Below are 13,018 nucleotides of genomic sequence, written 5' to 3' on the forward strand. Positions count from 1 at the left end.
CCCCCCCCCCCTTATTTTACAGAGTATAGTCGGTTTGAGTCCAAGATCCATGACTTGCGAGAACAGATGATGAACAGCAGTATGAGCTCTGGATCCGGATCCCTGCGTACCAGTGAGAAAAGATCACTTTATGTCAGGTGCACACATAATACATTTATTTTCCCATTATTGTCACCTATTTGAATGTTCGCTCACAGGTAGATTTTATAATGTAGACATTGGGGGAGAGTTATGAAAACGGTTTTTGTTGCCCATAGCAACCAATTACAACTTTTTATTTTTCAAGGGCACTGTGAAATAAAACATTTCCTTTGTATAGCTGTATAAGGGCTTGTTTTTTATTTTTATTTTTTTAACCCCTTCAGGACTGAGCCTGTTTTGGCTTTCAGGACGAAGCCGATTTTTCAAATCTGACGTGTCACTTTATGTGGTAATAACTCCGGAATGCTTTTACCTATCCAAGCGATTCTGAGATTGTTTTCTCGTGACATATTGTACTTTATGTTAGTGGAAAAATTTGGTTGATAAATTCAATATTTATTTGTAAAAAACACCAAGATTTGGAGAAAATGTGCAAAAATTATCATTTTTCTCAATTTAAATGTATCTGCTTGTAAAACAGAGAGTAATACCACACAAAATAGTTACTAGTTAACATCACCCATATGTCTATTTTATGTTTGCATCGTTTTTTGAACATTCTTTTATTTTTCTAGGACGTTACAAGACTTAGAACTTTAGTAGCAATTTCTCATATTTTCAAGAAAATTTCAAAAGGTGATTTTTACAAGGACCAATTCAGATCTGAAGGGGCTTTGAGGGCCTTATATATTAGAAAGTCCCCATAAATCACTCCATTTTGAAAACTGCACCCCTCAAAGTATTCAAAACAGCATTCAGAAAGTGTATTAACCCTTTAGGCGTTTCACAAGAATTAAAGCAAAGTAGAGGTGAAAGTTACAAATTTCATTTTTTTTTTTACAAAATTCATTTGTAATAAAAAAAATTCTATACCACAAGAGGTTTTACCCGAGAAATGTGACTTATTATTTATTGCCCAGATTCTGCAGTTTTTAGAAATACCCCACATGTGGCCCTAGTGCGGTCATGGACTGAAACACCGGCCTCAGAAGCAAAGTAGCACCTAGTGGATTTTGGGGCCTCCTTTTTTTTTAGCATATATTTTAGGTACCATGTCAGGTTTGAAGAGGTCTTGTGGGGCCAAAACAATAAAGACCCCCAAAAGTGACCTCATTTTCGAAACTACACCCCTCAGGGAATTTAGGGGTATAATTAGCATTTTGAACCCACAGTTTTTTTGCTAAATTTATTTGAATTAGTTTGTGAAGATGAAAATCTACTTTTTTTCTGAAAAAATGTAGAAATTTTTAATTGTTTCAAGGGATAAAAGAGAAAAAACACCCCAACATATGTAAAGCAATTTCTCCTGATTATAGCAATACCCCATATGTGGTAATAAACTGCTGTTTGGACCCACAGCAGGACTCGGAAGGGAAGGAGCACCATTTGGATTTTGAAATTCTGATTTTGCTGGTATAGTTTTCAGTGCCATGTCGCGTTTGAATTGCACTGGAGGGTACAAAATAGTGGAAACCCCCGGAAAGTGACCCCATTTTGGAAACTACACTCATCAAGGAATTTTTCTAGGGGTAAAGTTAGCATTTTGACCCCACGGTTGTTTTGCTGAATTCATTGGAATTATTCTGTAAAGGTAAAAATCGACTTTTTTTCTGAAAAAAGGTAGCCATTTTTAATTTTTACAAGGAATAAAGGAGAAAAAGCACCCCAACATTTGTAAAACAATTTCTCCCGATTACGGAAATATGCCATATGTGGTAATAAACTGCTGTTTGGACCCACAGCAAGGCTTAGAAGGGAAGGAGCGCTATTTGGCTTTTGGAGCTCAAATTTAGCTGAAATGGTTTTTGGGTGCCATGTCGCATTTGCAAAGCCCCTGAGAGGCCAAAACAGTGGAAACCCCCCAAAAGTGGAAATTACACCACTTAAAGAATCTATCTAGGGTTATAGTGGGCATTTAGACCGCACAAGTCTATTGCAGGATTTATTAGAATTAGGCCATGAAAATGAATATCAACATTTCTTCCACTAAAATGTTGCATTTTTTTCAATTTCACAAAGGATAAAGGGGGGAAAAAAGCTGCCCAACATTTGTAAAGCAATTTCTCCCGAGTACGGCAATACCCCACGTGTGGGCATAAATGGTTTTTCATTAGAAAGTAATTAACCCTTTCTGGACTGATCCATTTTTTTTCTTTTCCTTTTTAGTTTTTTCCTCCCCGCGTTCCAAGAGCCACAACTTTTTTATTTTTCAGTCAATAGAGCGGTATGAGGGCTTATTTATTGAGGGACGAGCGGTCGTTTTTATTGGTACAACTTTTTGAGCACTTTTTATTAAATTTTTAGTTAGAGCGAAGGTGACCCAAAAAACAGCGATTTTTGCCGTTTTAAATTCTTTATTTTTCACGTGAGACGCTCCATACATCATCCCCCACACTAAGACATGCTATGTTGTGGTTCGCGAAGGGGTTAATGCGCAGCGCATGGTGCGGAGTGAAAATTACAATTTTCCACTCATATGCCATTTTAGTACACTACATGTTATGCTCAGTTTGTGCCACTGAAGACAAATACCTCATAAAATATTAACCGGGTTCTCCCGGGTATGGCGATGCCATATCTGTGGACGTAAACTGGTGTTTGGGCACACTGCAGGGCTCAGAAGGGAGGGACGCCATTTGGCTTTTGGGGCGCAGATGTAGCTTGGTAGTAGTTCTGTTTGGGGTTTTACTGGTGTCTCAGTTTATAATGTGGGGGCATATGTTATCTGTGCGGGGTACATCAGGGTACATGTTATCTGTGCAGGGTACATTAGGGTATAATAAGAGGGTATAATAATGCAGTAAATAAATAATAATCCGCAGACGTGTGGCCGGTGTCGCACTGATAAATGGTGTCGGATCTTATCTGCTTTTGGACACTCTGCACATTTTGCATCGCCATATTCTGAGAGCCAGAACGGTTTTATTTTTTCTCCACCGGAGCGGTGTGAGGGTTTATTCTTTGCGGGACAATCTGTAGTTTTCATTGGTACCATTTTGGGGTACCAGAAATTTTTTTGATCGCGTTTTATTCCATTTTTTGGCAAGCAAGGTGACCAAAAACCATCAATTCTGACAATGTTTTTTATTCGTTTTTTTATGGCCTTCACCGTGGGCTATAAATGACCATTATACTTTATTCTGCGGGTCGATACGATTACAGCGATACCAGATGTGTATAATTTTTTTATGTTTTGCAGCGTTTGTGCAATAAAATCACTTATTTATAAAATAAATAATCTTTTGTGTCACCCTATTCTGAGAGCCATAACGGTTTTATTTTTCAGTCAAAAAAGCGCTGTAAGGGCTTGTTTTTTGCGGGACGGGATGTAGTTTGTATTGGTACCATTTTGGCGTACATGCGACTTTTTGATCACTTTTTATTGTATATTTTGGGAGGGTTGGTAACCAAAAAATTGTGATTCGGGCACTGTTTTTCATTTATTTTTTTCGCGGTGTTCACCGTGCGGGAAAAATAATATTAGAGTTTTATAGTTGGGGTTGTTACGAACGCGGAGATACCAAATATGTGTACTTTTTTTAACGTGTTAATTTTTTTCCTATAATAAAAGACTTATCATAGGAAAAAAAACATTCTTTGTTTATGTCACTTATAACTTTTTTTATTTTTACACTTTTTAAAAACATTTTTATTATCTTTTTTTTACTTTTTTTTTTACTTGTCCCACTAGGGGACACTTAGACTTGCAGCTCTGATCGCTGCTGGAACACATTACACTACACACGTAGTGTAATGTGTTCTAACTGTCATTGTGACGTAACTGTCAGGGTATGTTCACACGGCCAAATTTCAGACGTATACGAGGCGTATAATGCCTCGTTTTACGTCTGAAAATAGGGCTGCAATACGTCGGCAAACATCTGCCCATTCATTTGAATGGGTTTGCCGACGTACTGTGCAGACGACCTGTAATTTACGCGTCGTCGTTTGACAGCTGTCAAACGACGACGCGTAAATATACTGCCTCGGCAAAGAAGTGCAGGGCACTTCTTTGCCACGTAATTTGAGCCGTTCTTCATTGAAATCAATGAAGCACGGCTCAAGGTTTACGAGCGTCTCAGACGCCTCGTAAATTACGAGGAGGAGCTTTTACGTGTGAAACGAGGCAGCTGTTAACAGTCTGTCTTTTCACACGTAACTGCCTCTCAGCGTGTGAACATACCCTCACACTGACAGGAAGCATCGGAGGACCGGCCGGAGGCTGATCCTCCGAGGCTTCCGTACATGGCAACCCGGAGGTCATTGTCTGGCCTCTGGTTGCCATGATAAGGATCGCCAGCCCCCGCAAATACATGTGGGGGGCTGCCGATCCGCTGTAAACCTCTTCGATGTGGTGATCACAATCGACCACCGCATCGAAGGGGTTAATTGCCGATTTCAGCGGCGACAGGCCGCTGATCGGCAACGGGGAGAGCAGGGCTGACACCCTGCACAGTTAACCGCCGCTGCGGTGTAGCGCCGCGCGGCGGTTAACTGTTAAAGCGCGGACGTAACTGTACGCCCAGGTGTGCAAAGTTACTGCTCACCTGGATGTACAGTTACGCCAAGGTGCGGGAAGGGGTTAACTGTCACTATTTTGGGGTACATAGGTCTAAAAAAATTTGTATTGTTTTGGGAGGGGTGAATGGAAAAAAATTTGGCAGTTTTGTCATTGGGCCTCATTTATCAAAACTGCCTAGCAGAAATATTGGCCTTGTTGCTTATAGCAACCAATCACAATGCATCTTTAATTTTTCCAGAGCAGTTTAAGAAATGGAAGCTAAGCTCAGAGAAAATCTGGCCTTGTTGTCCATTGCTCAGGCATTGTTGCCAATTTTAACTAAGGCTGACTTTTTCTTAAGCTTTACTTCTACAGTATTCACTGTACGGTATGAATGATAAGTCCACTTTATTCTGTGTGTCACTATGATTATAGTGTGTATGTGTGTATATATATATATATATAATACATTTTTATTCTCAATGGCGCTAGTGTTTTTTTTTAATGGAATTGAGTTTTGTGCCAAGTTGTTGAAGTTTTCCGTGACATGGGTATACTTTCATGTTTTTTTTGGATGGGTATGAATAAAAACACCTTAGTTTTATAGCACAGGTGGCTGTAACAATACCAATTTGTGTTTTATTTTTTTATTTTTTTTAAATAATAGAATCATAACAGAATTTTGTAAGTGTGGGTTTTTGAGTTGTTGTTTTTTTCTGAACATTTTATTTAAAGTGGCTCTGTCACCACATTATAAGTGCCCTATCTCCTACATAAGGAGATGGGTGCTATAATGTAGGTGACAGCAGTGCTTTTTATTTAGAAAAACGATCTATTTTCACCATGTTATGAGCGATTTTAGCTTTATGCTAATGACTTTCTTAATGCCCCACTGGGCGTGTTTTTATTTTAGACCAAGTGGGCGTTGTACAGAGGAGTGTATGACGCTGACCAATCAGCGTCCATACACTTCTCTCAATTCATTTAGTCAGCGCATAGTGACACTGCGTTATTCACTTTGCTGTCTGATACTGACATATTAACATTACTGAAGTGTTTAGACAGTGAATAGACATTCCTTCCAGCCAGGACGGGATGTCTATTCACAATCCCGACACTTGGTTAACGTTTCTGTGGTACTTACAGCAGAGCAAAGCGTAATCTCTCTGTAACCTGTCATTTACAGCGTGATCTCGCGAGATTACGCTTGCTCTGCTGTAAGTACCATAGAAACGTTACCGAAGTATCGGGATTGTGAACAGACATCCCGTCCTGGCTGGAAGGAATGTCTATTCACTGTCTAAACACTTCAGTAACGTTAATATGTTCGTATAAGACAGCACATAGCGAACAACGCAGTGTCACTATGCGCTGACTAAATGAATGGGGAGAAGTGTATGATGCTGATTGGTCAGCGTCATACACTTCTCTCCACAACGCCCACTTGGTCTAAAGTAAAAACACGCCCAGTTGGGCATTAAGAAACAAATTAGCATAAAGCTAAAATCGCTCATAACGTGGTAAAAATAGATTGTTTTTCTAAATAAAAGCACTGCTGTCACCTACATTATAGCTCCGATCTCATTATGCAGGACATAGGGCACTTATAATGTGGTGACAGAGCCTCTTTAACTCTATTCCTGTCAGTGTAAGGGCTTATTTACACGAACGTGATATACATCCGTGCAACGCACCTGATTATCACGCGTGTCGTACGGACCTATGTTAGTCTATGGGGCCGTGCAGACAGTCCGTGATGTTTGCGCAACGGGAGTCGTTGCGTAAAACTCACGACATGTCCTATATTTCTGCGTTGTTCGCACATAACGCACCCATTGAAGTCAATGGGTGCGTGAAAATCACGCGCACCACACGGAAGCACTTCCGTGGGATGCGCGTGATTCGTGCAAAAGCAGCCAAAACTATGTTTGGAAACAGAAAAGCACCACATGCTTTTCTGTTTGCAAACATCCAAACGGAGTGTCATAATGGTGGCTGCGCCAAAATCACTGTTAAGTGCCTTTTGCGCACGCAAAACTCCACGTTTTTTGCGTGCGCAAATGCACACGCTCGTGTAAATCCCCCCCCTAAAAATGACAGGCATCCAATTGGGCCCTTACTGAGGCTTGCACCCATGGCAGATCTAGGGACATTCTTTAGGTCCCTGGTTGCCTTGGTACCCCGCAATTGCATTGAGGGAATGCCGATGTGTTGATGGAGGCAGCCCCTCTGTCTAGTCATTATGGACCGTGGCTTGTGAGGGGGTGGTTAAACAGCAGAGTATATGTAATATATAGTTGACTCCCACTATAATACCAGATGGTATTGGCGCAGCTGCTGTGCCTGCACCATCCCTGTTCCGTGCATTTATGGCAGTTTGCGTTAACTACGTTGTTGGCACCGTAAATGTTCGGCTTATGTCACTAAGGGGTTAAGATGTCCACAGGGTTAATCCCTTACAGAAGACCGATCAGTTCTGAGAAAAAACATAAAAAGTGACAGTAGATTGAAATCAAAGACTTTTTTTTAAATGCATATTAGCAAAACCGCAGGTTTCTCTCTGTATTACAGGGACACAGTTTCTGCTGTGATTTTTAGCTCATTGAAGTCAAATCTCGTGTGATTCTGGCTTCAATGCGAGATTACATTTTTTACTGGGAGGTTTTATCGATCTGCTGGTCCATAGAATACAGTTGGAAAATTGATTCACCTACTTTCTCATAAATCCACCCCCTAAAGAAATATGGTGAATTAATTTGCCGATCCATCTTAATGGGCAGTGTATGAGCGAAACTCAAAAAGTAAAACAATTGGCTCACCACTAGCCAGAAGTTTAAACTTCATATTACATGCTATAATAACAATATTCTATATGATTTACCTATGGATTATGCAGTTGAGGAGAAAGCTACTTGTAAAGGGTTAATCTACTAGGGGAGTTTTTATAGAAGTCCGATGCCTTCTCTCCCTCTAGAGGGGTCTTGTCGGAGGGGGCGATTTCTGATTACCTTCCCCCCACTTCTGTTTAGGTGCTTATTAGAGGCTTCCGGCAACGCCTTACACTTATTTATGCCTCACTCTAGGTCAGCAGAGATGTTACTGCATGGGCGCACATACTTTGTCATGGTCTGCTCTCCGGACCTCCTTTGGTGGATCTGTCCCCTTTTATCTTCATTGCGTCCAAGTACATATGTGAAGCTTATCTTGATCCTGCCTGTTATCTCGGGCTTCGTCTTCTACCATTGCTATCCGTAGGACAACCCGGCATAAAGCTTGGTCTGCAGATACGGCTTTCAAGCGGTCCCTGCCTGCGCTTCCTTTTTCTGGTACCTGTGTCTACCTCGTCCAATCTGGTCACGAAATCTCAGAGGTTACTGGTGCCAAGAGCACCTACCTCCCCCAAAACAGAATCAAGCGGCCTGCCCCTGTTAAGAAGACCTTCCAACACTCTGTCTTCAAGACCACTTCTCAACAAGGACCAGAAGGCCAAACCTCCCTTTAAGGCTTGGCTCGCCCCTGCTGGCAACCCTGACCTCCGTCTGCCAAGGCTGAAGCCGGTAAGTACGCTTCCGCATGAAGTTGCGCCTCTGCTCTATTCAGTTGTTGGGAGGCAGGCTTCTGCACTTCAAGGACGTCTGGCTCTCACATGTCGGACGCCTGGGTTCAGGAAATAGTGTCCTCTAAATACAAAATCAAATTTTCCAGCGTTTCTTTTAGTCCACTGTACCTTTTTTCTAGTAATGGACTCTCTGCTACTTCAAGGGGTCATCACTCCAGTGCCCCCAGCTCAATGGTTTTGGTGTTCTACTTAAATCCTTTTGTCATACCGAAAAAGGATGTCTCGGTTTGGTTCATTCTGCACCTCAAGACTGTCAACACACGTCGGGGTTTGCCGTTTCTGCATGGCATCCCTTCAATCTGTCATCGCTTCCATGGAACAGGGAGATTTTCTTTCATCAGTGGAGATCAAGGATGCATATTTGCACATTCCTCTTTGCCAGGCTTTCCAGCGCTACCTGCACTTTGCAGTGCTGTTCCAATATTGCTAATGCTCTTCCTTTCAGCCTGGCTAAGTCCTCAGTGTATTTTACAATAACCCTTTCGGTCGTGATGATGATCCTTCTGACCAGTGTAGTGTCTGTTCCCCCCCATACCTGGATGACCTTTTCATCAAGTTTCCTTCCAGGGAGTACGAGACGGCTCTCCGGATCACTCTGGACTCTGTGTCGCTTCGGTTGGATTGTCAGTCGCTCCAAATCTTGCCTCGTTCCCTCCTAGCAGATCATGGTATTGGGCGTGGCTTTCGACACTACGTCTGCAATGGTCGTTTTGGAGGAATGATGACTATTGGTCCTTCAGGACAGGATTCGATCACTACAGAAGATACTTAGGCTTCATCCCACCTTTACATGAGGGTTCTTGGAACCATGGCGGCCTCGATCGAGACAATCTCCTTTGTGCAGTTCCAGATGTGCTCTCTTCAGTAGGCATTCCTCTCCTGGTGGAACAGTTTCCTAGACTCCTTGGATCATCGGTTTATCCTTCCTCTTGCAGCAGTCGACCGCTTCGGTGTTGGATCTCCTCCCTGGCTATTTCCTGGGGTCGCTCCTTCCGCAGTACTAGCAGATCCTCTCCACAGATGCCATGCTCAAGGGGTGGGGAGGAACTTTTTGGGACCTCATGGCTCAGGGGCTGTTATCTCCACAAGAATCCCCTCTCCCCATCAACCTGCTAGTGTTGAGATTCATTTCATCCTTCTCTGACTTGTGCACCGGACATCTGCTGTCCAGACACCCGGTGTGAGTCCAAGCTGACCATGTCATGGTCGTGGCTTATCTCAACCACCAGGGAAGAACTCGAAGGGTGGAAGTGTTGGCCGAGGCTGTGAAGATTCTCGCCTTGGCAGAAAAATCATGTACCTGCTCTGATGGCAGTACACCATCCTTTGGTCAAAAACTGGGTCGCAGACTCTCAGTTGCGAAAATGTGGATTCTGGGCAGTGGTTTCCTCAACAGGAGGCGTTCGACCAGATCTGTCTCAGATGGGGCCAACCGGACGTAGACTAGATGGCATCCAGGTTTAATAGTCAAGTTCCCTGCTTCATCTCCCAAGCCTGGCATCCAGTGGCCTACAACTTAGATTCTATTGGCTCCGTGGACAAGCTTTGGGGTACTGTACATGTTTCTCCCTCTTATATGGATCCCAATTTGGTTTTGGAGAACTTGCAGTCGGGTCCTTTCGATCCCTTGCAAGAAATCTCCCTTAGTCTTCTCTTCTGGAAAATGTTTTTTTCTAGTTGCAGTCCCTTTGTCCATCTTCCAGTCATCCGAAGGAGTGTTCCCTCCACAACCTGGATGTTGTCTGCGCCTTTTGAAATTTCCTTTTTGTCACTGCTTCCTTCCGGAGGTTCGATTCCTTGTTCATACTCCCGTAGGTACCCAGGAGAGGATTGGCTTTTAAGGCGACCATTGCTCGCTGGCTACAGGTGAACATCTGCGAGGTTTACCGGGTTTAAGGTAAGGTTCCCCCTTTTGGATTATGGCCCACTGTACCAGAGCGGTTGGGGCTTCCTGGGCTATGTGCCATCAGGCCTTGCACACTTTTTTTTTTTTTTGTTCTTCCAGGTGCACGCTTTTGCCTCTGCAGATGCTTCCTTGGGTAAAATAGGTGATTATGTTCTGTTACCACCCCTGGGGACTACTCTGGGATGTCCCATGTTGTGTCCCCCAATTTCACGAACGAGAAAACAGGATTTTTTGAGTACTCACCGTATAATCCTTTTCTTCTGTTTAAGAGACTTTTTTTTTTTTCTTCCACTTCTTGCTTGATTTTCGGAATTTCTTTTCTGTTATTATACCTTTTACGTTTCACTCCAAATAACCTGTTAAATTCTTCAGGCATTTATGGTCATGTAGATACCTAAAATGTGTAGTTTTTTTGTGTTTTATGTAATGTATGGGCAATAATAAATTGTGTGTGTGTGTATATATATATACACACTACCGTTCAAATGTTTAGGGTCACTTAGAAATGTCCTTATTTTTTAAAGAAAGGCACAGGTTTTTTTTCAATGAAGAGAACATTAAATTAATCAGAAATACTCTATACATTGTTAATGTGTTAAATGACTATTCTAGCTGCAAACGTCTGGTTTTTAATGCAATATCTACATAGGTGTATAGAGGCCCATTTCCAGCAACCATCACTCCAGCGTTCTAATGGCACATTGTGTTTGCTAACTGTGTTAGAAGGCTAATGGTTGATTAGAAAACACTTGAAAACCCTTGTGCAATTATGTTGGCACCGCTGTAAACAGTTTTGCTGTTTAGAGGAGCTATACAACTGACCTTCCTTTGAGCTAGTTGAGAATCTGGAGCATTACATTTGTGGGTTCGATTAAACTCTCAAAATGGCTAGAAAAAGAGAGCTTTCATGTGAAACTCGACAGTCTATTCTTGTTCTTAGAAATGAAGGCTATTCCATGCGAGAAATTGCCAAGAAACTGTAGATTTCCTACAACGGTGTGTACTACTCCCTTCAGAGGACAGCACAAACAGGCTCTAACCAGAGTAGAAAGAGAAGTGGGAGGCCCCGCTGCACAACTGAGCAACAAGACAAGTACATTAGAGTCTCTAGTTTGAGAAATAGACGCCTCACAGGTCCTCAACTGGCAGCTTCATTAAATAGTACCCGCAAAACGCCAGTGTCAACGTCTACAGTGAAGAGGCGACTCTGGGATGCAGGCCTTCAGGGCAGAGTGGCAAAGAAAAAGCCATATCTGAGACTGGCTAATAAAAGGAAAAGATTAATATGGGCAAAAGCACACTGACATTGGACAGAGGAAGATTGGAAAAAAAGTGTTATGGACAGACGAATCGAAGTTTGAGGTGTTTGGATCACACAGAAGAACATTTGTGAGACGCAGAATAACTGAAAAGATGCTGGAAGAGTGCCTGACGCCATCTGTCAATGTGATGGTCTGGGGTTGCTTTGGTGCTGGTAAAGTGGGAGATTTGTACAAGGTAAAAGGGATTTTGAATAAGGAAGGCAATCGTTCCATTTTGCCATGCCATACCCTGTGGACAGCGCTTGATTGGAGCCAATTTCGTCCTACAACAGGACAATGACCCAAAGCACACCTCCAAATTATGCAAGAACTATTTAGGGAAGAAGCAGGCAGCTGGTATTCTATCTGTAATGGAGTGGCCAGCGCAGTCACCAGATCTCAACCCCATAGAGCTGTTGTGGGAGCAGCTTGACCGTATGGTACGCAAGAAGTGCCCATCAAGCTAATCCAACTTGTGGGAGGGCCTTCTGGAAGCATGGGGTGAAATTTCTCCCGATTACCTCAGCAAATTAACAGCTAGAATGCCAAAGGTCTGCAATGCTGTAATTGCTGAAAATGGAGCATTCTTTGACGAAAACAAAGTTTGAAGGAGAAAATTATTATTTCAAATAAAAATCATTATTTCTAACCTTGTCAATGTCTTGACTATATTTTCTAGTCATTTTGCAACTCATTTGATAAATATAAGTGTGAGTTTTCATGGAAAACACAAAATCGTCTGGGTGACCCCAAACTTTTGAACGGTAGTGTGTGTGTATATGTGTGTGTATGTATATGTATGTGTGTGTATATATATATATATATATATATATATATATATATATATATATATATATAATATTTTTAGATTTATATTTTTTTTTTATTCTAACTCATGAGGGAATAACAACTTTATTTTATACTTCTGTACTTCTATACTATGATACAGGCTGCTATTAGGGCCCTGGGGTATCTTTTTCTTTCCCCAGGGAAGCCCTTGGGTCTTATTAGCCCCTTCACTGCCATGGAAACCCGTAGGCAATCAATGTTTGCTGTACAAGGGGTCACCACTGGGGTGGTAGTGGGAGCCCACTCCCTTTGTTCACACCTTTTGGGTGTCGGATTGCTATTTACCACTGCATCTAAATGGTTCAATTCCGAGGATCCGAGTAAGTCATGATCCCGCCGGTTAACATTGTTTTTTTGGGCTCTCGGTTACAGACTTCATCAGGCAATGGCATGGGCGCAGCTCCTAGTCCTGCGCTATCACTGGGCTGTAGATGTATGCCACTATGTGGGAAGTACTTTCTGTCAGTGCTGTACATGTGCAGGAAGGGGTAAATCCTGGAGCTACTTGAGACCGTTAACCGCTTCCTGACCACCCACAGTAAATTCACGTCTGCGCTTGCTGGGCTCTGCAGTGCCGACGTGAATTCACGGTGGGTGTTAAAAGCGCGATCGGGTGTCTGAGTTACCCAGTTTACGTTACTTACGACCATATAACTATTTTCATGGTCAGATAACACCTCATTCAGCCGCAACACACAGCG

The 13,018-nt window shown here is 42.4% G+C and overlaps 1 protein-coding gene across 7 annotated transcripts in view; it reads left to right on the plus strand.

The window, feature by feature from the left end:
• DLG3 (discs large MAGUK scaffold protein 3) overlaps window positions 1–13,018 on the plus strand; it is a 434,105-nt gene that overhangs the window by 366,385 nt on the left and 54,702 nt on the right. For all 7 annotated transcript variants that reach the window (XM_075835672.1, XM_075835673.1, XM_075835674.1 and 4 more), the window contains one exon: window positions 23–137. In XM_075835672.1, the coding sequence (XP_075691787.1) occupies window positions 23–137 (115 nt within the window). The remainder of the gene's footprint in view (window positions 1–22; window positions 138–13,018) is intronic.

Source organism: Rhinoderma darwinii, chromosome 8 (assembly GCF_050947455.1).
Source record: "Rhinoderma darwinii isolate aRhiDar2 chromosome 8, aRhiDar2.hap1, whole genome shotgun sequence".
In the NCBI taxonomy this organism is placed as follows: domain Eukaryota; kingdom Metazoa; phylum Chordata; class Amphibia; order Anura; family Rhinodermatidae; genus Rhinoderma; species Rhinoderma darwinii.